General features: G+C 34.7%; 1 protein-coding gene across 1 annotated transcript in view; it reads right to left on the bottom strand.

Annotated features, from left to right (window-relative positions):
• PTPRN2 (protein tyrosine phosphatase receptor type N2) overlaps window positions 1–24,270 on the bottom strand; it is a 1,504,085-nt gene that overhangs the window by 97,648 nt on the left and 1,382,167 nt on the right. Inside the window, exon 15 of the mRNA XM_051961686.1 lies at window positions 10,228–10,375. Within this exon, the coding sequence (XP_051817646.1) occupies window positions 10,228–10,375 (148 nt within the window). The remainder of the gene's footprint in view (window positions 1–10,227; window positions 10,376–24,270) is intronic.

Genomic DNA, 24,270 nt, shown 5'->3' with positions numbered 1-24,270 from the left:
AAGTATTTACAGTTTTAAAAGATGCTTACTATCCACAAATGGATTTCTAATTAGTGGAATTTCAGTAGATATGGAACAAAAAAGAAAAGGGAAAGGAGAGAGAAGAGCAAGCTTAAAGCTGGATATGTAGATTTGGTAGTTATTTGCATAGAGATGAGAACTGAATGTATGGGAACAGAAGAGATCACTGAGAGCATGGAGATATATAATAAAAGGATCCAGGACAGAGCCTTGGGGAATGCCCATATTTAGTGGATGAGAGATAGATAAATATAAAACAAAGAAGACTTGGAAGTAGTATGTATCTAGGGAGCAGGAGAGAGCAGCAGTCACAAGTAACTAGAAAGAGAGCAGAGTTAAACTATATAAAATGCTAGAGCAATCATTGAGATGAGGACTGAGAAATAGTCTACTGGATTTAATAATTAAAAGATTTTTGGTTATTAAGGGTGATCTTGGTTGAATTGGACAAGCTCCCATTGGATCTTGGATAAGTTACTTATGATCTTTATGCCTTTGTTACTTTATCTGTAAAATACACTTTTATTTTAAAGGGATGTTGTGATTTTAAGTGTTTTGTAAACCTTAAAGTGATATATAAATATGATGACAATGATTGGTGGTGTTACTCAAGGGCAATTTTCACTAAGAACAGAGGCTCTTCAAAAGAAGTTTGCCATTTGAGTGACAAATTTTTAGCTGCAGAAATTTATGAAGATAATCTACTAAGGCACAAATAAAAAAAAAGAATTCTTTGATTGGAATAGTCATATCAAAGAAATTATCATTCAGTGAAATAGTAAACATAATTATCAGATAAATTTCCCTACTAGTGTGCAAAAGTCTAATGAAGTCAGAAATGGTGTCATAGCTAACCTTTGTAACTTCTCCAAGTATCTCTCAAAGGACTCTGCTAACAGTAGCCACTAATTAGGTTCATAGATTTGGACATAAAAAAAGACTTTGAGTTCATTTGATACAACTCTCTCATTTCACAAATGAGGAAATAAGAGGCCTAGAGAATCTGAGTAATTTACTGTTATAGAGATTAGGGACTGTTTCATTCTATGAATTTGTATACCCAAAATCTAGTAGAGCACCTGATAAATGGGTCATTAATTAATGTATATTGATTGATTGAGTAAGGTCCTAAAATACTACATGGCAGAACTGGGGTTAGAACTCAAGTCTCATGCCTCCAAGGTCACAGCTTTTTCTACTGAGTCATGTTTTCTCCTCCAAATTCTTGCTGAATTAAAAAATAGTAAATCATCAGATTTAAGAACTTTACTGCCATGTCTGCTGGATTTTGCTAATAATCTTCAGCTTAAGGAGATACTGGAGGAGGAAATGGCAAACTACTCTGTATCTTTGCCAAGAAAACCTCAAATGGAAGTCTTGAAGAATTGGACATGACTGAAAAAACACTGAACTGAACCAATGCTAAATCTGTTATCACAGAATGACAGGATTTCAGGATTTTGAGAGACCACAGAGGCCATCTAGTCCAATCTATACTAATCTATACCATTTATCCCTCCCCCAAAAGAGATACCTTCTAAAATACACTTGAAAAGCACACATTCTACCTTTGTTTTAAGGTTTTAAGATTTAAGACTTCAAGTGAAGGATAGTTCTCAAGGCAACCCATTTTACTTTTAGATAGCTCTATTTATTAGTAAGTTTTGCCTAATACTAAACCTAAATTTGATTTTTAACTACTTATATTCACTGATTCTATTTCTAACTTCTTGGGTAAGGCAGAACACATGACATCCTTTCAAATAGTTGAAAGCAGCTAGCATTTCCCCTTTTCTTCCTATTTCCCTCCTCTCTGCTTCCACTAAACTAATTCCAGGTCTTGGTTGCTATATCATACAGTTGATTCATGTTGAAGTCATGTGTGAATTTTTGCATTTCACTGCCTACCCCATTTTATATTTGGGAAGTTGATTTTTTGAAACTGTGAGGGTTTACATTTATCAAATGTAAGACTCAGCTTAACATTCTATACTCTTGAGACCTAGTTCTGTCATACAGTATATTTGTTATCCTCATCTTTGTGTCATCTACATTTCTGATAACCATAAAATCTATGCCTTTATCTAAGTAACAGATAAAAATATCAAGCAGCACCAAATCAAGGACAAATTTCTGAAGTGTTCATTTTGATAAATATATAAAAAGGTCTAATTCTTAATTGGATAGCCAGTATTACCTTGGGGAGGCAGCAGGTGGCCTTATGAAGTCAAAATGCTAAGAGGCTCTTTGTCTTAACTATGTAAGACCTTAGTGATAAAAAGAATATGAAATAGTTTAAGGAAGTACAGTTGCACCCTCTTTGATATTTTTTTTCTTTGAAGATGGATTGTCCCTGGCCTTTATGCAAACTATAAATTGACTTAATTGATAGTATTTTATTCCTTTGTGTATATAAAACACTTTCTATTAATTGACATTTTGGATAGAGAAGTCCAATTCTGAATTTCATTCTTGGATCTCTCTTTCCTACCACTGTAGCTTGTTCTTGAAAATAATTTGTTTTGTTAATGATTTTTTTCCTTCTAAACACACTGAAGATTTCCTTCCAAGTTGACATCAATCATTAATCACTATTCTTTAGGTTCAACCATTTAACTAGTTCTGAATCTAACATATTGAAGTACTATCGAATCACGCAGTACCTTATTTTCTATAAAGAATAGCACAAGAAATTGATTAAATGCTTTGCTAAAATGTAAATAAACTCTTTCTACTTCACTTTTTTTAATCTTCTAGTTTAGTAATCCCATTGAGAAAGGCAACAAACTTAGGATGGCATAACCTGTTCTTGACAAACTCATGTTAGGTCTTTGGAACTACTGCTTACTTTTCTAGGTATTCAATAAATATCATTTTAATAATGTTTTTGGAAGTTTGCTAGGAATTAAAGTCATGCATACTGGCTTATATTCTCTATTCTCCATTCTCTTCCAAAAATAAATAAGACATTTCTCCCTTTTCTAAACTGTGACTAGGTCTTCCATTTTCCATGATCTTTTAAAGATCATTAATAATGACTCAGTCATCACATCAGCCATTTCTTTTGGTTGTCTTAGGATGTACTTCAACTGGGTTAGATGACTTGAACTCATCAAAGGCAATGAGGTGATCTCTCACTCTCTTCAAACTTCATACCCTATTAGCCTTATTGATTAGAGTTTCAAATGAACTGTTTGGGAGATATCTGCACCATTTTATATTTGTCTTTAAAATGACTAAATTAAGCTATTAAAAAATTCCCTTGTTTTTAATCTATTTTATGAGTCCAAGTAACAGATCTGTGTCCCTAGGAGGCAAATGATTCAGAGATATTGTTCATAAATGATGCTATAGCTAATCCACATAATTAAATGGATCTGTGGTGTCATTGATGTGAATATTTCTTCTAATGATGTACCTCTCAGCCAACCAATGTCTGCCCATTTTGTGGACTCTCATCTATATTCTCCTCCACGTCTGCCACAGAGGATCCAACTAATATCCAAGAAATCTTCCCTTCTTTCTCCTAACTTCAAAGCTATCAGAAGAACAAAAAGCCTGCTCCCTGGTTACAGCTTTCATTTCATAACCAATCAATCTTATTTTTCTATCACACATCAATGGCTTCCATTATTCTGGTTCTTATTTGCACCTCTCTATTTAGAATGTGTTGTAGCCTATTCGTATTTGGCATGTGCCTCTCTTGTTTTCAAGTTGTCTTTCTCATTAGAATGTGAGCTTTTTGAGATCACGGGCCATCTTTTGCATTTCTGCAATTCCTCAGAACTTAGCACAATGCCTAGAACATGGCTGGTATTTAATAACTGCTTGTTGACTGACTCTTTTTCTCCTGTGTATGTTGTTAAGTTGAAATCTTTTGAATCATTGCAGTTCTTCTAAGAGGGTTTGTAATATTCTGGGGCTTTATGCAATAAGCAACATGCCTTTTGCAAATAGGAATATTTGAAGGAGCATACTCTACATGGGAAATCTCTGTTTAATTGGACTGTTCTCAATTTTTTTCCATGACAGTTGCAAAAACAATTGCTCAATATAAGACTTCTATTTTTGCCTCACTTGACATTAATGATCATAGAATGAGTGAACAAGATTATCGCTGATGTTATATCTTTCAAGGAATGTTAAATAAATTTTGATATACCTCGTTGGAAAAGAGCCTGCAAAGCACTCTTTTGCTTTACTGAATCAAGAGCTTTCTTGTAATCAATCAAAACTGAGCACAGAAAAAAATTTTTTTTAATTGAGCATAGTAGGGAGGTTGTGTTCTCTACATTTTTCAGTTAGTTGTATGAGAATAAAGATGTAGTGTTCTAAACCTGCTTATTCCATACTGGTACTCTCTTTAAGGATACTCTTGGTATGTTAACACATATCTATACATCTATATCCATACATGTGTAAGTTATTCTCATAGAAATTTATAAAGGTGGGAAAGTAGGCAAGCAAGTCAACAATCAATAATTATCTCTTGATCTCCTTTTTTTTGTAATTAATAAGGTCTGAAGTTTATTTTTTTAACATGTTTTTATTTCTTTTCCTTAGATACTTAGTGAATCCATTCCTCAACTGATAACTGAATTGCCTCCTTTTTAGATATCTTCTTTGTTTTCTTGGTCCTATTCAGCTGCTTTCCCCATCTTGGTTCTCCTTAATGCCATCTCTATCTTCTTTTATAGGCACACCTAGAATTGTAAAGCCATAGTCTAAGAGAAAGGACTTTCCTGTCCTTGATGGTGAAAAAAGCTCAGTATAAAAGTCTTTGCTGATCTTTTAATTTTTTTGTCTCTGTATTGACCACTTTCATTTTCATATTTAAATGCCTTTGGTCTTTCTTTGCTTAGTTGAGATTTTCATAAATCTTTCTTTAAGCTTTAAGCTAGTTTGATACTGTTTCACATTTCTGTTTTATTAAATAAAACTGCTCTTAATCTTCCAGCATTCTTCTCCATCAAATTTTACAAATAACTTTATAATCTAAACTAATGTCACTTTTGGCCACAATATCTCTGCCTAGTAAATAAGTCAAGTATTTGCTTATTGTGATAGCTAAGTGGAATACATACTATACAAGGTCTGGAAAAAGAAAGTCCTGAGTTCAAATCCTGCCTAAGACACTTATTTAATACTCCATCAATTAGAAGTCATTTCCTGTCCATTAAGATATGATCAATTTCACTTTTGGTGTCATTATTTAGTACTATATCTAAAATGTTCTGATTCTTTTCTTAAACTATTCTGATATAGAATCAATTAGTTTATCAATTACTGATCCATATTTTCTCATCTATTTCTTAGCAATTCTTACCTATTCCCACCTTTGCATTATATTAAAGGATATGTTGATTTAATTTGGAAGATCTTATTAAGTTCTTTGTAGAATTTCTTTTTATTCTCTACAACAGATTTTGGTGATTAAGCTTAAAAACATTTTCATGATTTTTTTACCCCAAGATATTTATCTTCAAAACTACACTATGAGATAATGAAATATCTCACAAAATGATGTTTCTTTTTACCTGTGGGTGCATGAGACAAAACTGATTTCCTTAATCCCATATTTGTATCTTCAAGAGGAACTTCTAAGAAATCCTTCCTTTTAATCACTTTCTTCTGATTTTTATAAGTATGAATACTCACTAGTCATTGAACATGAACCTCCTATTTAGAGAACTAAACAACTAATTTGAAATGTATAGATGATCTAAAAATTTTGTGACTCTTCACATCCTCTGCTCCCTTTCCTGCTCCTTTGCCACCATCACTGTAGAAACTGCTGGGTGCTACAAAGGACTCTAAACCACTTTGTATTTTTGATTGATTCATGGATAACTATGACCCAAGCATTTATTACAGAGTGGACACCGATGATGAGGTTTTTTAACTTTAGGTAGACTAGTTCTCAGGAAGCAGATTCAGTCTGTGCTGGGATGTACCCCAAACCTCTTCAGTCTGGTGGAATCTTTGAGAGGTTCTAATCTAAATAGCAGTCTTCAAGAAGCCAAGGTCAATTTTCCATCAAGAAGCCAAGGTCAACTTTCTATCAAAGGGTTAACTATATGTGTGCTATATGTAACACAGAAACCAACTATAAGACTTCTAGTAAGAATGCTTAAACCAAGGGCGTTTTACAGATTCTATTGAGTCACAGATCCCTTTGAGTTCTGGTCATGTCTATGGATCTTCTTTTCTGAGTAATTTTTAAAATGCCCCAAATAAAATATCTAGGATTACAGAAGAATCAATTATGTTGAACTTCAGTTACTATTATGTATATATTCATACATACATACACACACACACACACACACACATATATACATATATACATACATTTATATTTTGGTGAGGCAATTGGAGTTGACTTGCCCAAGATCATACTTACTAATTAGTAAGTATTAAGTGTCTGAGGCTGGATTTGATCTCAGGTCCTCTTGACTTGGCTCTATTCATTGTGCCATCTAGTTGCCCCCACCACAATATTTTTTTACAAAACAAGTCCATCTACCTGCCAGCTAGGGGAGGAAGTGGAAGGAGTGGGAAATTTGGAACAAAAAGTTTTGTAAGGGTCAATGTTGAAAAAATACCAATGCATATGTTTTGTAAATAAAAAGCTTTAATAAAAAATATTTTAAAAAAACAATTAAAATGGTATAGGCCATCCAACAAAGTTAGTTTGAGCTTTGGTTATTACTGTATAGTAAGGCAAAAGATAATAAAAATTATTTAAGTGCATATTAAAAAAATAAAAATAAACAAATCCATACATCCCAAGTTAGGAATTCCTAGCTCAGATCTGGCTTTAACACTAACCTTGGGAGCATATGCTGTAGAAATTCTTTCTAGGTGAAACTGTCTTATAATGAAATACTTAAACAGTTTTGTAAATAGAATTCTTTTGATGAGATCCCAAAGATCCAACACTAAATTCTACTGTGTAATGATAATTCAGAACAGATACACATAAGAAAAAAACATACATATGTATATAGATATACACATTATTTTGCAGTTCATACACATATATTCTAAAGATTTTAAAAGGATGAATTACATGTTTATTTGATGTAGTAAACTACAGGGAGCTAGGGTGAGTGCTTTTGCAATAAAATAACATAATAAAAGCAATATTTTAGAAACACTAGTCTGGTAGTATTAAATAGGAAATTACAGTCAGAGAAACTAGTTAGGAGGCATTTGGAGTTATCTCTGTGGGAGATAATGAGGTCTTAGGGCAGCCAGGTGGCACAGTAGAGAGACAGCACTTAGCTTAGTGTCTTGAAGACATGAATTCAAATTTGATCTCAAAAACTTACTAACTATATGATGCTGGGCAATTCATTTAACTCTGTTTGCCTCAGTTTATTCATCTATAAAATGAATTGTTGAAGGAAATCAAAAACTACTTCAGTATCTGTGCCAAGAAAATCCCAAATGCAATCACAAAGAGTTGGACATGACTGAAATGACTGAACAACAAAAAACAAGGTTCTGGGCTAGAGTAATGACAACAAATGGATAATAGGGACAAAGCTGAGAGTTTTCAAAGAAAGACAACTGGGCTTTATAAAATATTGGTTATAGGAAGTGGAAGAGAGACTCATAGTTGAGTTCTAGTTTCTAGCTTTGGAAAATGGAATCATAATGGTAGTACTTCTTAAAACCGTGGAAGCTGAGAAGGTGGAGTGTACTAATTACAATTATAACTTGTATTAAGTACACCCTTCCTCTTATTTGTAATAAAATCAGCGCAAGTTTTCAGTGAAGTATAACCACCTGTAGGGTAAAACTCTTCAACATTTTACAACTTCATTACAGAGCTAGTTCTTTTTGATCCTAAACAATAAAGATGATTACATCCAGACAAATTGTAGCCGGGACTCAAGAAAAGGAGGTTATAATTATCCCTACAGGAATTTGGCTAAGTCACCAATAGGCTGAGCAGCACCATTCACCTGATATGCTATTTGCAATATCTTTATCAAGGGATGTAAACTGGACTTGGGCAATGAGACTTTTGGGGAAATTTGTAAGAAGATAGAGATGGGAATGGGTGGACCAACATGGCCACAATTTCATTTATAAAGACTTTTGTCTGGTTTATGTGACAAAAAACAGAAAGCCAGTATTTCTAATCCTGTTCTCTTTGAAACTTCTGGTGGACTCATAACCTATTTTTACTTTTCCAAACAATGTAGCACATTAATTTGTCGAGCAGTAATGTGAATTCAGATATTGACCTAGCAAACCACATGAAACACTTATCTATGTTCTATTATATTTTCATTTATTTTGTTAACTTTTTTCCCAATTATATTTTAATGTGGCTATGGCTGCACTTGGGAATGTTGAGGGCTACATGTGGCCTATATAGTTGATATTTTTATTGTATTCTTCCTAAGAGTCCAATCTCTTGTTCCATTTATTTGGCTTTTTGTGTAGTTAGAGCTTCTTTCCTTTAGCTAGACTGTAAGGTTCCTGTGTACAAAGATTATATCCTATTCTTTCTACCCTCGTGAGTTTCATACAAAATAAGTGCTCAATAAATATTTGATGATTGATGTTTTTCTGTGTTCTTTATGTGATCTCAATAAAAAGAACTAATGATGACTGTAAATAATACTTTATAGTTTATAAAACACTTAACATCAATGTTTTTTCCTCATAACAAGACTGTTTCATTTCAGGTACTACTATAAAAATGGGAATTAGAATTATAGGATTATATATTTGAAGCTAGAGGAGAACTTAGAGACCATGTTGTGTAGATGAGGAAACCAGGCCACAATAAATGATTCAAGTGGGATTTGAATCCAAGTTCTCTGAATCCCAAACCAGTGCTTTTTGCAACCTATTATGATATCTCTCCTCACAAGTAAGGTCACAGTTATGGAAAACTTTAAAAAGTTAGCTTGTAAAATTGGCCTTTGTTCTGTAGGCAGCATTTTGGAGCCTAGTGTTGGCAGTACCTAATAAAATTATATAAAATATTTAATTTAAGAGTGTGAGTCTGGAAATATGACAACTACCATTCCCATTATACAGAAGAGAAAATGGACTCAGAGACATAAAGTCTCTTGCATCATTACTAGTTTTTATTTTCAGAGTTATTTTTACAAAGCTTCTTATGGGGAAACATGCTCCCCACCAAAAAAAAAAACCCACCACTAAGGTCTGCTTTGGTCAATGGAATGATTCTGTAAGAAAAAAAGTACTACACTGATCTGTGCTATTTGAGATTCAAGTTCACAGAGTCTATCATTCTCCCAAGTTGCTGCTTTTAAAACAAAATGAGGTAGCTTTTTTTGAGGCATAAATGCTGATCGCCTTCAGGCTTCCAGTTCATTGCAAGCTTCACAGTTAAGGACAGCTAGCATCTAAGATACCAGAAAATACCAAATACTGTTAGCAAGAGAGCCTATGGGGACTCCTTCACTGGACTTCAATATCTAGTGAATGGCCCCCTAATTACAAACTGCTGGGGCTTTTATATTGGATGGGCATGGGATTGGCCCTACAAAAGCTGAGGCAGAGCTCCCGGTACTGAATGACCATTATTATTGCTTCTTCATATGAAACCCCAATGAGTATTGATTCACATGCTGCATTCAGATTCTGTGTAGCAGAACCACACTTTTCACAAATAAAACAGAAGTTGACAAAATGAGTATTCTACCACATTTGATGAATCTGTGAATACTGTTTTGCTTCAGGTTGTGAGGATTATAATTGTACAATTCTTTCTTTCTATCTGTTCATCTACCTGTCTGTCTGTTTGTCTATCTTCCCCAATACTGTTGTTCACCTACAACACAGGAAACCGAAAAGAAGCCAAAGCATTTATAACTCCAGTATATGGATATTCATAATAATAATAGCCTTTAAGGTCTTCCAAGTGGTTTATATGTGTTATCTCTTCTGATCCTCACAATAGTCCCAGAAGGAAGCTGCTACAGTTACCTATGTTTTTACAAATGAGGAAACTGAGAAAAAGAGAAGAAAAAGAGACTTGCCTAGCATCACATAGCTAGTATCTGAGACAGGATTTGAACTCCTATCTTTATGACTCCAGATTTATATACCATGCTCTGTGATGGCTTACCATATCACCCAGCCTCATCGCTGTCCTTGACCAATAAAAGTTTCATAAAAACAAAACATCAATAATTCATGTGATATCATACATACATGTCAGCACAGTAGGAGAACGATTCTTCTGCACATTCTCTTTCTTCTGGGCTACCAGAGATGTGTTTGGCTCAGCTTGGTAAGCACAGAGTGCTTCCCACTCTTTCTCCAGTCGATTCTTATTCTTCAAATGATCTTCCATGTAGGACTGAAATGACAAGATACAGAAATCAGGAAGGGGCTTCTCTATTAAGGTTGGCCAGCTATGGTAGGGGTAAACAATATCGACACATTAGAGCCAAAGCCCAGAACCCATTTAGCCATCTGAATGACATATATCGCCTTGCCCAAGGTCCACTATGAAAATCACAGATGAAAAGCAAGTATATCAAACTCAGCTAAATTTTCTACACTTCTTTCAGTTACGGAACATCCTACAAGATGGTTCAGCTGGTAGGAGAGAAGGGGTGGGAGAGAATTCAAAAGGAATACAGGCTGAGATCTTTTTTCCTTTAGGATTTTTTTTTCTATATCCAAGATATACAGACATGAAGAAGTTAATTATGTAAGGCAGTATATGATTAAGTGCTAAATGAGCAGCATAGATAATAAGGGTTACAGTAGTTCAGAGAAAGGGGAGATTAATGTGGGCTTAAGTGGTCAGGGAAGGTCTCCCTGAATTCCCTAAGGCAGGATTTGAGCTGGGTCTTGAAAGCTAGCTAAGATTTGGATCACTGGTAAGAAGGATCAGAGGATCAAAGGAGCATAAATTTGGAACTGAAAAGAACCTTTTAAGACATGTGGTTCACCCCCTCATTTGACAAGAGACAAATGGAGGGTCAGTAGAGCCAGGTGGCTTATCCAAGGTCACACATGTATTAAACTGTATATTTGCGATTTGAACCCAGAACCCTCTGGTCTAAGTTAATTTATCATTCTACTCTTCTATTCCATCATAAATAGGCCTGGGTATTTTAGTGTAGCAGCCCAATCAGAGATTAAAAACTGACTGGACAAGCTGAAAAGCTATGAAGAGTTCTAAATGTCAGTATGGAAAAATTGGTTTTTATTCTCCAGAAAAATTCTCCAGAATTGGTGGACTAATATACTGATCATTGGTCTATGTTGATTGATAATGCAATATTGTTGTAGTGCAATCATTTCAGTCTTGTCTGAGTCTTCCATTTGGTATTTTCTTGGCAAAGCTACTGGAGTGCTTTGCCATTTATTCTCCAATCCACTTTACAGATGAGGAAACAAAGTAGTGTTAAATGACTTGCTCAGGGTCATATTAGTTAAAAAGTGTCTAAGGTCGGATTTTAACTTAGCTTTTTCTGATTCTAGACCCAGTGTTATATATATTGTGCCACTTAGCTGCCCTTGATAAAGTAACATAAAATAGTATTAGAGAGTTAGCTAGATATTGCAGTGGATAGAACATTGGTCTTAGAATCAAGAAGATCTGACTTCAAACCCCACCCTAAATATTTATCAACTGTAGATCTTGGGCAAATTTCTCAATCTTTGCTTCATTTGTGAAATGTGGATACTAGTAGTATCTCCTAGGAGTACAGTGAGAATAAAATTAGATAATATTTGTGAAGTATTCTGCAAACCTTAAAGCAACATACACATATATACAGATCCATCCAAACATATATATAATATGCTATGCTAACCATTGTTTATTATCATTATTATTTCTTACTCTTCTCTAAATTCACATACAAATGTTCCACTTTAAAAAAGCAACTTATCCTTTATTGTCAACTATAATTATTTGCATGTGTATATGTATATATATACATATATATGTGTGTGTGTATATATAATATATATATATATATATATGTCTGCATCAAAATAAAAGAGGGATTAAATAATAGCTTGAAACAATTATCTCACATAAAAAGACCTGGGAGTCAGAGACAAATAGCAGCATTTCAACTAAGCAGCATTTCTTCTAATAAACCCCAAAGGGGCAAGAAAAGCCACTATATAGCATCTTTACACATAAAGGCTTTGCAGGAAACCTTTCATTTTCTTTTTTTTCCTCTTTAAAAGAACTACAAGTTGCCTAATAGCTACTACCCTGTAAGTGATTCCCTGGAAATGTTTCCCTCAAAAAAATAAAATCATAAAGATGCATTTTGTTGACTGTAAAAATCCCTTATTTGACCAAACTACCAAGTCAGCTAGGTACTTCAAAACATCTCACAGAGAGCAGAGATCCTTTATGCAAAACTCTGACGTAGGTTTCAAGCCTTTAAGTTGGTCATCATAAAGAGAAAGATTTGACCACATGGCTCAATCTACAAGCTTCACAAATTGCCAGGTCTTGGGTTTGTCACTTTTCCAAAGGAAGCATTTATTTGTAAATAAAAAAGAAATGTGCATACTGTTCCTTAATTCACCATATCAGCTTCTACTAATTATCTTGATGGCCCTAAGACCATTCCTCAGACATGTATTAAGGAATTTACACAGACAATGGAAAAATGAACCCAGCCATTATGCCCCATAGGAGAGTACCCGGATTAGGCAGGTGTTTGGGAATCTGTTTACTGCCCAATGACTGCTCACATGAAAACAACAGTCATCATATATCTTAATTAATATTCTAGGTGGCTTTGACCGTTCTCCTCATGGGGCTTCCCTTCTTTCCTATTTTCGGTTTGCGCAGAAGTCGTTTTTCTTTTAATTGGCACATTTTTCTAAATCTATTGGGCGTGAGACATTGAAGATACTTGGCTGCTGTGACTTGTGCAAAATGTTTAACAGTTTGAAGCATTTAAAAAAAGAGCCAAATATTTTGACCCTCGGCTGTTCCTATCTTAATTTTTCTGGTTTCTTGACTATCAGAAGTAAATAATCAGATGTAGGGAAAAGGAAACAAAAGCCCTCTGAACATTTTGCCATCAACAAAGACTACTGTGCCTACAAGCACAATCCACTTTTCTCTTATCGATCTGTTCAGTAGGGAAACAACCGTTCTTTTAAGGGAAAGCATTTCAAAGTACAAAACATGCCTGCATCACTGGCCCCAAAGGAAATGTTATTCTTCTTGGGACGAATGCTCTGCTACTCAGACTTTTTTTGTTCATATATTTTTGTGATACAGTCACACAATAAAATGAAAATTTGTGCTCCCCCTCTTCCCAAATGTACTTATCCAATCTGCACAGAACCTATGATCTCTTCTATGAGAGGTTTTGAAAAATGTAATCCAAAAAAAAAAAAAAAGAAAGAAAAAATTAATCTAGTGCTGGAAATCTTATAAGGAAGGGGTAGAGGGACTTTTGGCCTTTGCCTCTCAAATATTTAGTAGGCATTTCAAACTTGAAAAATACAAAATAGAACTCATTCCTTGTCTTCTCTCAAAGAAACAACAAAAAATGACAAGGAAAAAAAACCCTAGAACCACCAACACCAAAAAACCCTTCCTCTTTAAAATAGAGAACTTCTCCATTGGGTCATGATTCTCCCAGTCCCTGAAGCTTACAACCTCAGGGTAATCCTCAACTCTCCATTCTCATTCACCCCAAATATTTAATCATTTGTCAGATCTTGTCATATTTTTTTTCCACAACATCTCTCAAATACATCGGCTTTTCTCCATTCACATGGCCATTACCCTATTCCAATTCCATCCCCTGTCCATTTTGGATTACTGCAAGAATCTTGTGATCATTTTTTTTTTTTTTTGCCTCAAATCTCTCTCTCTGTTAATTCTTACTTCACATAGTGGTTAAAGTGACTTTTCTGAAGAACTTAATCATGTCATCTTCCCCATTCTGGAAACTCCCTTGACTCCCTAGTATATTTAGGATGGGACTTTTTGTATCATCAACTCCTTCGGCATTTTTATTGTTCAGTTGTGACCTCATATACTATAGCAAAGATAAAATCCTCTATTTGGCATTTAGAGCTTTTCACAAACTGCTGTCTTTCTAGTCCTCTAAGATATCACCCTCTTCCATGCTCTCTAAATCAGATCCTTCATCTCTCATCTCTGTGACTTCATACAAGCTATTTCCCATATACAGGAGCCTAGCCCAGCTCCTCACCTCTGTCTTTAAGGATCCCTGGTTTCCTTCCAAACTCAGTTGGAAACATACTTTCTGCAGGAATTCTCTTCCAGTACCCAACTACTGATGGTTTCTTCTCTAAAAGTACCTTCCTCTCCTCTGTATACATTTTACATGAAACTATTTATGTAAATATAGTCTCTCCTGTTAGAATGGAGACCCCCTTGGGGGCAAGACTATTTTGTTTTTCCCCATAAATAACTAATGCTTAGTACAGTACATAAATAACTAAAATATACTTAACAAGGGCTTGTTGGTTAAATGATAGATTGCTATTTCTGTGGATTATCTGAGTCCTCTGAATTTCTTCCTCCTTATTGAGATTTGGACAATTTGCTACTTATTAACACCTTTCCTAAGTGTCTGACCAGTGAGACAATTTCATGACAGAAATTATAAAAGTTTTTGAAGAGAAAATGATGAATCTTGGATGTGTCTTTTTAGTTTTTTAAATTATTTGTGATCAGAAGCTTTCTTGGAACAAGGACTGATTAATAACTTGTAAAAATTTTCCATTACCCCCAGATACTGCCAGTACTCAATAGAGTAAATGACTACTAAATGAAATATAAACTTATTTGCCTGGCATCCTAGGCCTTCCTATCCTGATCACTTCTCTCTTACCACTTTTCATGCTCCAAGAGTCAAACTAGACTTCTGTTTCTCACCCCCAAACAGGTCATGTGTCCATTGGCTTCCATTTGCTTTGCATATCTTCTGCAAGCTTTTGCACACTTGGAACAACTTTCTTCTCTTTCATCTATTATATTCCAAAACATCCTTTAAAACCAACCTAAATGCCTTTTTCTTTTTAAAGTCTTTCTGATGGCAGATGGAAGGCAAATATCTTTTTATTTTACAATTCTGTAACACATTTATATGATGTTTATTATACCTGTGTGATATTGTAGTTATTTGTTTCTATGTACACTACCATACTATAAACTCTATGAGGGCAGCCCTAGTGCTTTTAAAAAATATATTTATATCTTTACCAGAATCTAACAATACCATGCACAGAATAAGTATTTATAAGGGTTTGTGGAATTAATTATTTTTAGGATACATAGGAGTAAGAAGCAACTAAATATGGAATCCTTTCCTTAGATTGTCTATTTTGATTCTCCTTTCTCCTGCACCTGAATATTAGAATTATAACATTCTAGTCCATAATAGGACTGTACCAGTTGTTTTCAAATGAACAATTTCAGAGAAACTAAATAGTGTGAAAAAAAAACACTTCTTCTATCTTTTTAATCCCTGAATTCTGTCTCCTCACTTCAAATAAACAGATTCTGTTTGCTTTATGGAAGCCTATCTGTTTTGAAATGAATGAAAAAAAAATATTAAGCATTAACGCATGCTTAACATTGAAAATAGAAATCAGAAAAGTAATATATTCCTGATCTCAAGAAGTTTTGGGAGACAATACATAAAATGGTACATCTGTGGAGTGGGTAGAAAGACCCAGAAGTCTTAAGGGGGTTGGGAGACAATGGATGGTAAACTCCAGAGGATTTTAGGATGCAATGACAAGTGGATAGTGAAGCTTAATTATCTTCTTCCTTTTAAGTGGAAGAATTAGAATTGTTGACTCCCTTCTCATTCAAATGATTTAAACAATCATGCATTATAGTAAAGGCAAGGGAGCAGGGGGCAAATTCTAAATACCCCGAATGCTTTAACATTAGAAACCCAAATCACTTTTTACAAACTTTGGAGGGTGATGTAAATAAGAATTACTGTTATTGTTATTACTTAGCAGGAATATATGTGATAGACAATTATTGATTATATATCACATGATTATTTTTACATTGTGGTTATCTCAATATGAGAAAAAAAGTTTTTATGTAACTCAACATTTACGTTTTATGAAAACATTAACTTCTCTACCTTAACTATGCCGATAAAACTCACTCGTTATACCTATATGGGTTATATACATTTTCAGTTTCATTGTATTTTGCTGGTTGTTATTCCCAGTTTCTGTTAACACACAATTTAGTTAAATGAAGCCAGAACTATAAGAAGCAAAACATCTTTTTTTTAGGTCAGAACTCTTATTTGGAAAAAAAAAAAAAACACTTCCTTTACCAAATCCATCATGGATGAATACATTCCATTCAATATGACATGAGCAATTCTAAAATGATGAACCATGGCAGGTTTAATCTAATCTCAAATATAGTCTGTGAAAGGGGGTTGGATATTATCTTAATTCCTATAAGCAGCAGTCATTTAAATTTCCACATTTATCTTAACTATGTGAAGTGAAATTATCCTGCAAGTATACTTGAATTTCCAAATATGTGGCAAGAAAGACAAACCAGAATCTAATAAGCAAGTGTTGTCTTGGAGAAGGGCAGGGGCATCTAAGGAAGGTGGATCTCAATATTATTTTCTCCACTAAGAATTAAATAATCTAAAGATATAATTTATTATATTAAAATTCAGATAAAATTTTCATTCTCTCAGCATGTATGGCACCGGCAGGCTTGTTGCTTATCCTACTCTGCTTCTTTCAATTTGATCTGCTCCATATTTGTCGATTAGCATTTTTATGAAATGTCATTTATTATATTAAAATGATTTAATTTCCTCCATCTATATTTTCACAGCCCTTCCTCTTTCATGGTGTTTGGATTAAGGCATTTTGTACCCCAGACAAAGGCTGAAGTTTCCTCAAGACCAGAGAAGGTATTTTTCATGTGGTCCATGCAGCACAGGGGTCATGGGGAGAATTTAATACATGTACAATAATAGCAGTGATAACTATACTATAAATATATTTTCCTAAAAGTACTGAGACTGCTCAGTTTCAGTAGATTCCTTCTTCTAAAACTCTTGGGAGATAAGGTGAAATGAATTTAGGAGATTTAGAAAACTAAATTTATTATAAACTCACCTTTTGTAGCACCTTAGAAAATTTACATAGGTATGTAAAAAAAATTTCAAGTGCCTCTCTTCATACATTGTATTGTATTTTTCTTATCAGCAGCTAAACACCTTCCTTTTGACATATTTCATAACTATAATGTGATAATTCTGTTAAATAATTAGAGTATATGAGCATATAAGTAAATACAGTTTTGGGTTGATGATAATTATCATTTAATCAAGATGTGGACATCTAGAAAAAAACTATAGAAATAAAACAAAAAATGAGAGCAGAGGCTTAGTTATAATAGGTATAAACCCTCAGATACTAAAGATCCTTTCTGGACTTTTCAACTACTTAGTAATTTTTTCCCTCCTTGGGGGGGGGGGGGGGAACAGAGGTGATAGAGAGCAGACTTCTAGAAGTGAGAATTGTGGGATAAGTATCATCAGAAAAATTCAACTAGTAGTGAAACTGTTTTGAGAAAGAGGTGGCTGATCCCTAAGATAGTCCAGTATTTTCATAGAATTGAAGGTAAAAATGTGCCCCAGAAGAGACCTCCCTAGTGTAGGTGAGGGAATGGGGAATTATCAGTAAGACAGAAGACCATCTGTAGACAGCGGACTCAGATTTCTATGTGGGAACTGTACCTCCCCCCAAAGCCTGGAGCCCCTGGGAGTGAAGTCCCATTCATTTTTACCACTGTTATATTTTTTATCATACTGGATAAGTTATAATAAAATTCATAATATTTGGCTTCATCCATGAACATTCCATAAAAAAACAGCAACTCTCAAAGAACAGGCATCCAAGAAGATGATCCCCCAGCTATGGTATTTATGTCATGTGCCTTTGCCATAAGACTCCATGCTGCTTAATCAAGAAAGGCACAACAACTGGCAATTATATAGTGCTTGGGAATTTGTAAAGTGCCACATATAAATTATCTCATTTAAACCTCACAACAGGAAGCTATATATTATTTTTCCATTTTACAGACAGGGAAACTGAAGAACAGAGAGGGAAAATGATTTTTCCATGGTCATATAATTAGCAAATGTCAAAGGTCAGGATGGGAACTAAGCTTTCCCAACTATGTCTTTTCACATTTCGAGATGTCTTTTCAAAAAAGTGAAGAAGAATTAACTGAGATCCGCAAAGGGATGGTATAGATTTAGGTTATTCACAAGTCTGAGATGTCTTTTCAAAAAAGTGAAGAAGAATTAACTGAGATCCGCAAAGGGATGGTATAGATTTAGGTTATTTCATCTTAAAAAACACTATCAAGACTAAGAGGGAATATGTTATATTTTTCAGTAAAGGCTTTTTATACATTTTTTATCTGAGTCCCTATGCATCTGTGAAGACCAACTCAATCTCTTGTTTCCTCTGTGAAGTCTTTCTATACCACAATGCCTGATCTCTCCTTATTCTATAATAATTATTGCTCTTATCTCTCATTTAGCAACCTTATATTGTAACTTTTTACATGTCTCTCTTCATTATACTATATATATATATGTATATATATATACACATATATACTATATATGTATACATATATATGTATGTATACACCCACCACCACCACCACCCTCTATCCCTCCCTCTCACCTCTCTCTCTCTTCCTCTACCTCTCTCTCTCTCTTTTTCTCTCTCTCCCTTTCCTTCTCCATTTCTCTAAAGGCTGGGTGGTATAGTAGATGGAGAGCCAGCCTTTACGATAGCTTAAGACATAATGGCCTCAGACTTATTACTCAACTTGTTAATACTCAAAACAATTTTTCTTTAATCCTTTAAATTTTAGAGAAAATACTAATCTGCACTGGAATTAATTGCCTTACCTGGGAGTCTACTATACTATATATTGTATATAATCACAGATCCAGTCCATAGTCCCTACCCTTATATATTCTCAGCAAGTGAAAAATTATCTTGCATAGGTATAATGTCAGATTCTTAGCAAAGAAATTACTAAGGAGGAAATATAATTTTTCTTTGGTAATAAATGCTTATTACTAATGGATATTTAGTAATAACTTTAATCAATGTTTATTAATGCTACTGCCAATCATATCAAAGTCTAAGAATTCATTAAGGGAATGGGTTCGTGATCTCCAAATCCCCAAATGCAAGTACAAGTGGAGTGGGGAAGCTCTTTGGTAATAATTGGTTCTTCTGGATTCTTTCCTGTGCATGTATTTTGTCTCTTTAATGAGACTGTTAGCAGCCTGAGGAAGCTATCTCAAAACACATTCTCAATAAATACAAAGTGAATGGAATTGAAGCTTGAAGGACAAAAGGCCAAGGAAATTATATGAAAGAAAAGCAGACAGTCAGTATAGGGTAAAGAGCACCTGTTCTACATTCAGGAGACCTGGGTTCAAATGTCACCTATGACATCATCTATGGGAACCTGGGCTTTTTTCTCATCTGTAAAATGAGAAGGTTGAACTGGATGGCCTCTGAGTTTCCCATGAGCTATATTTTTGATCCTATGAGAACTATTATTTAATGTATTGAGTACCACATTTTAAAAAGTTGGTGCCCCCAGGAATTTGTACAAGGTGATAATACTCCATAATTATCTGTTGATTTGATTTGTAGCATTTAACTATAATTACATATGATAATTACAAAGTGATTATTAAAACAGTTTTAGAACATAGGTGGGGATATATTGTATGCATAAATATTCCTAAGACTTTGAACTAACCAACATGGTCCCCAACAAAATATTTCTAGCATCATTGTCAAAAACAGAACATTGAGATGGATGGAGGATAAATTGGATGGGTGGATAAGTGGATGACTCTCCTGATTCAGTAAAATAGTTCTTACATTCCAGATTCACGGTGAAGACCAATTTACATCAGATCAGAGGAGCCCCATGTAGACTCCATAGATGGATGCTAGAACATCCAGAGGTTATGGAACAAGATCCTGCTCTCTGTGCAGAGGGATACCCTGGACAGATATCATAAGATTGTAGGATCATAGGTTTGGAGCTGGAGGGGATCTCAGAAGCCATCTAGTCTAAGTCCCTCACTTTAGAGACAAGTAAGTTGAGGCACCTTGTTCAGCATTATATGAGTAGTCTGACTAAAGTGGAGAAGAAAGAGAACAAGGGAAACTTTCACCACGAAATTCAAGCTAATCAAGACCTTGCATATATAGATTCAAGAAGAAGTTTTTTTTTTTAGGAGATCCAGTCTTGGGAGAGAGGGGTGCATACACTGATTTCCATTTCACACGAGATTAGTTAATAAATTCTGAGTGAATTTATATGAGCTTTTATCTTTGGGTGAGGGGCAGCAAGAGAAACTCAACATGATGTTTTGCCCTTTGTTCTGTCTTCTTTCTGATCCTTCTGTTTGTTCCTCTTTCCTCTTGTTTCTTTACTGTTACAGAATTCCTTCCCCTGAATAATTCTCTGCAAATGTTATTCTTTTCTCATCTTATGGGTGACAAAACTCAAGTTCTGGGAAGTGATTTTCTCCTGTACCACGTGGAGAATTTAGTGGCAGAGAGTGAGTTTCAACCTATCTCTTGTGACTGAAGCCCACACTTCTTTTCATTCTATCACATTGTATCCCTATCAACTAGACAAGAAGGGCTATGTGAGTTTGGAGGGGGAAGTGGAGATTTCTGGATAAAGGTTGGACAAAATTGCACAGAAATGGCAGAACTTGACTTAGACCTTATAAAGTAGGAAGCATAGCTTCAAACTGTGTCCAAAGAGAATAATGACATAGGGTGCTTATTTTGTTTTGTTTTATTTAAACATTCTTTAAGAAGGAAGGGAAAGGAATTTGAAGAGAGGGTTAACTCTGTGTCAGCATACTTAGCTTCACCAGCTAATTTTTGCAGGGGAAAATAACTGTACCATGTTACAGAAATCAGGTATATGTAAGATTGCCTAGTTCTTGTATCTCACATTATTTTCTGCTTTGGTTTCTGGCTATACTGTTGATTATCTCAAAGAACAGAGCCACTTCTACTTTGGGCTGAGTCATTTCTAGTTGGGAGTGACCAAACAGAGTTCCAGATAGTCTGTGGGTACATAGTAAAAGCTTCTTACTAAGCACTGGAAATTTTTAAATCTTGAGGAGATACAAGCAAACTTATAGTTTTTCTTAACAATTCAAAGCAACACTAGTGATTCCTTGAAGAAGCTTCAGCTTTCTGTGTCATTCTGTTGTACTTTTACCTTAATTTCCCAATGCAACAGGATCTTTGTTAGAATTTTGACAACCATCAGTGACTATGTGAAGTTTTTATTGCAGTGCTAAATGTCACAATAGAACCTGTGATTTCCTAGGTGTATGAGATTCCTCCTCTAGTACAGTTTACATCCCATTTATAACTTAATAAATAATTAGTCTTAGTGAGTTGTCAGACTCAGAGAGACTAAGTGATTTGCCTGTGGTCACCAAGCCAGAAGGGTTAGTGATGAATTAGAAGCCAGTTCTCCCTGACACTACATTATATCACAATATATTACCTTAAATGAATTTGCTCATACTTGTTACTGTTCAGTTGTTTTCAGTTGTGTTTGACTCTATGTGACCTAATTTGGGGTTTTCTTGAATAGAATCTGCCATCTCCTTGTCTAGTTCACTTTACAGATGAAAAAAACTGAAGCAAACAGGATTGAATGACTTGTTTAGGATCACACAGCTAGTGAGTATCTGAGACTGAATTTGAACTCAGTTCTAACTCCAAACCTGGCTCTATACATTGTGCCACCTAGCTGCCTGATTGTTCATTCTTACTTAATATTTTATTTTATTATAAAGCCAATTGGTATGGGACTCTATTCTCATTGATGGTGATCAATGTTCGGACCTGTATGAGGAACAAGGTAGAATTAATGAGAATTGTTTCCCATATGTAGCATGGGGATGTCACTGTATGGTTCAGGATAGACATCTCTACCATCTTCTCCAAGAGAAATATTAATTCCTGCCAGGAGGAGAAGGAAGAAGTTTGAATCAGAAGCTTGGTCATCTCATCTCCTCAAAGAGATGGTGTAGCAAGCTAGAATTATTTCTATCTACTCCCTTGTTATTATTAGTCTAGAGAATGTGATTTTTGTTTAACTCCAGATTGTTGTTTCTTTAATGGAGGGAGGAAAACAAGCTTTATATCCATGGCTTGATACCTTTCTCATCAAATACTAATCCTCAATGAATACATATAACATTAAAATAGTGAAGAAACCCATTTATCCAAGTCAATAGCAAAATAGAAATCAGAGAATGCATATGCAGAATATAAGCCAGTCACATAATGAAAGAACTTCCCCACTGGAGGCAAGGTAACTCGCTCAACTAAGAAAAAGGAAGAGTCATAAATTTCACTTAAGGGAAAGTTCCCTGACATCTCTGGTGTAGCAGGTACAGGATAGGGACAAGATAGGGACAACATTCTTGTGTTGGCTTCTTCCCAGAGTCCTTTCTTTCAATAAGGTTTGGTATTGTCTATCTTTTCTCTCTTTAATAGATTCTTCATAGCTTCCTTATTCAACCAGTAAGACTAGTATGAACCAGGCCCAATTCTTTAGTGTTATAGCTATTTTGCCACTTTACAAATCTAGACCCAGAAAGGGATCTCAAAGATCACCTAGTTTAGTGCTCTTACTGTAAAGATAAGGAAACTTGAGATCCAAGATGGTGAACTTTCTAAGTCATACAGGTGGAAACAACAAAATAGCATTTGAAAACCAGTCTTCTAACTCCAGATCCTAGATGCAGTATATTCCAGAATATTTTCTTCTTATCATAATTTTCAAAAAATGAAAAATGGGCTGTGTTGTTGCCACTCCTCAGAAAAGCAACTGTAATATGACAATCAATCAAAAAGTAAGAGTTTATTAAAATGCTACTGTATAACAGGTATTGTCATAGATATTGGGGATATAAAGCTAAAATCAAACTTGTCCCTGATTGTAATTTTATCAAAGAAAACAAAATGGACACATGGATATATACAAAATAAAAAGAGGATGACTGACCAGGGTGATGAAGCACTGGTACCCATGTGCTTATCCATACTTGAACAGGGTCTTACTGGTACTTAGGAATCCTAAGGGGAGGAGAGTGGTGATATCCATTTCAGGGATAATTTTGAAAGAGAATGATAAAAGAAAACTGAACTTACTTAGTTGTAAGGAGTATTTAATGCCACATTGGTCCTCAAATTTAAAACTCAAGAATGCACTATTTGGTCATACACTTAACTGGATTAAGGGACACAACTTATACTGACATTAACCATTGAGGAAAGGTATATATGTGTTTTGAGAAATGCTAAATAATATTTTATGCCATATGCCACAGACAAAAATTTATCCTACCAATGATATACTGTTACAGTAGACATTTACTAATAGCCTAGTACTAGATTCAAGGTTCTTTGTCAGGTGCTGTGGATTACAGAGATAGATGTGACACAGACCTTGGTCTCTGTGGTCTAATTGGAGAGAAAAAATGTAGGTATTGAAATAATTTTGCTGTAAGGAAAAACAATGAATGCAAAATACAATGTACTATGAAGGGGAAGGTCACTTTCTGACAGGAGAAAAGAGGAGGTCAGAGTATACTTCCTTTTTTTTTTAAAGTTGATTTCTGCATGAAACTGCAAATATACAGCCTTGCTATTCCATTTAAATACATAATTGAGTTATCATGAAAATTTCTTTCTCCCCTTTTATTCTCTGCCTCTTTTTCAGAGAACATTTCCTGAAGTAGTTGTCATCTGAGTTGGGCCTTGAAAAAATTGGAGATAGGTTGTCCATCAGTCAGAGTTGAGGTTGGATAGACAAGAATATACTATAGAATTTGTGACTGGAATGGATCCCAGAAATCATCTAGTTTGGGTCTAGGGATAGATTTCAGTGAATCCATGAAAATGGATGGGAAACCATTTATAGTGTTATTTTCTAACTAGAACTGAAATTTAGTATTTCTTTCAATTATGAATAGACAACAAAATATTACTTGGAGAAGGGGTTTGCAGGCTTTACCAGATTGTCAAAGAGGTCTAGTCTCTTAACTAGACACTCTGATCTAATACAATTCCTTTATTTTGGAGCTGAATGAACTAAAGAAGGTGGTTTGAAAACCTAGATCT

Source organism: Antechinus flavipes, chromosome 5 (assembly GCF_016432865.1).
Source record: "Antechinus flavipes isolate AdamAnt ecotype Samford, QLD, Australia chromosome 5, AdamAnt_v2, whole genome shotgun sequence".
Lineage (NCBI taxonomy): Eukaryota > Metazoa > Chordata > Mammalia > Dasyuromorphia > Dasyuridae > Antechinus > Antechinus flavipes.
This window is presented reverse-complemented; position numbering and strand designations above follow the sequence as displayed.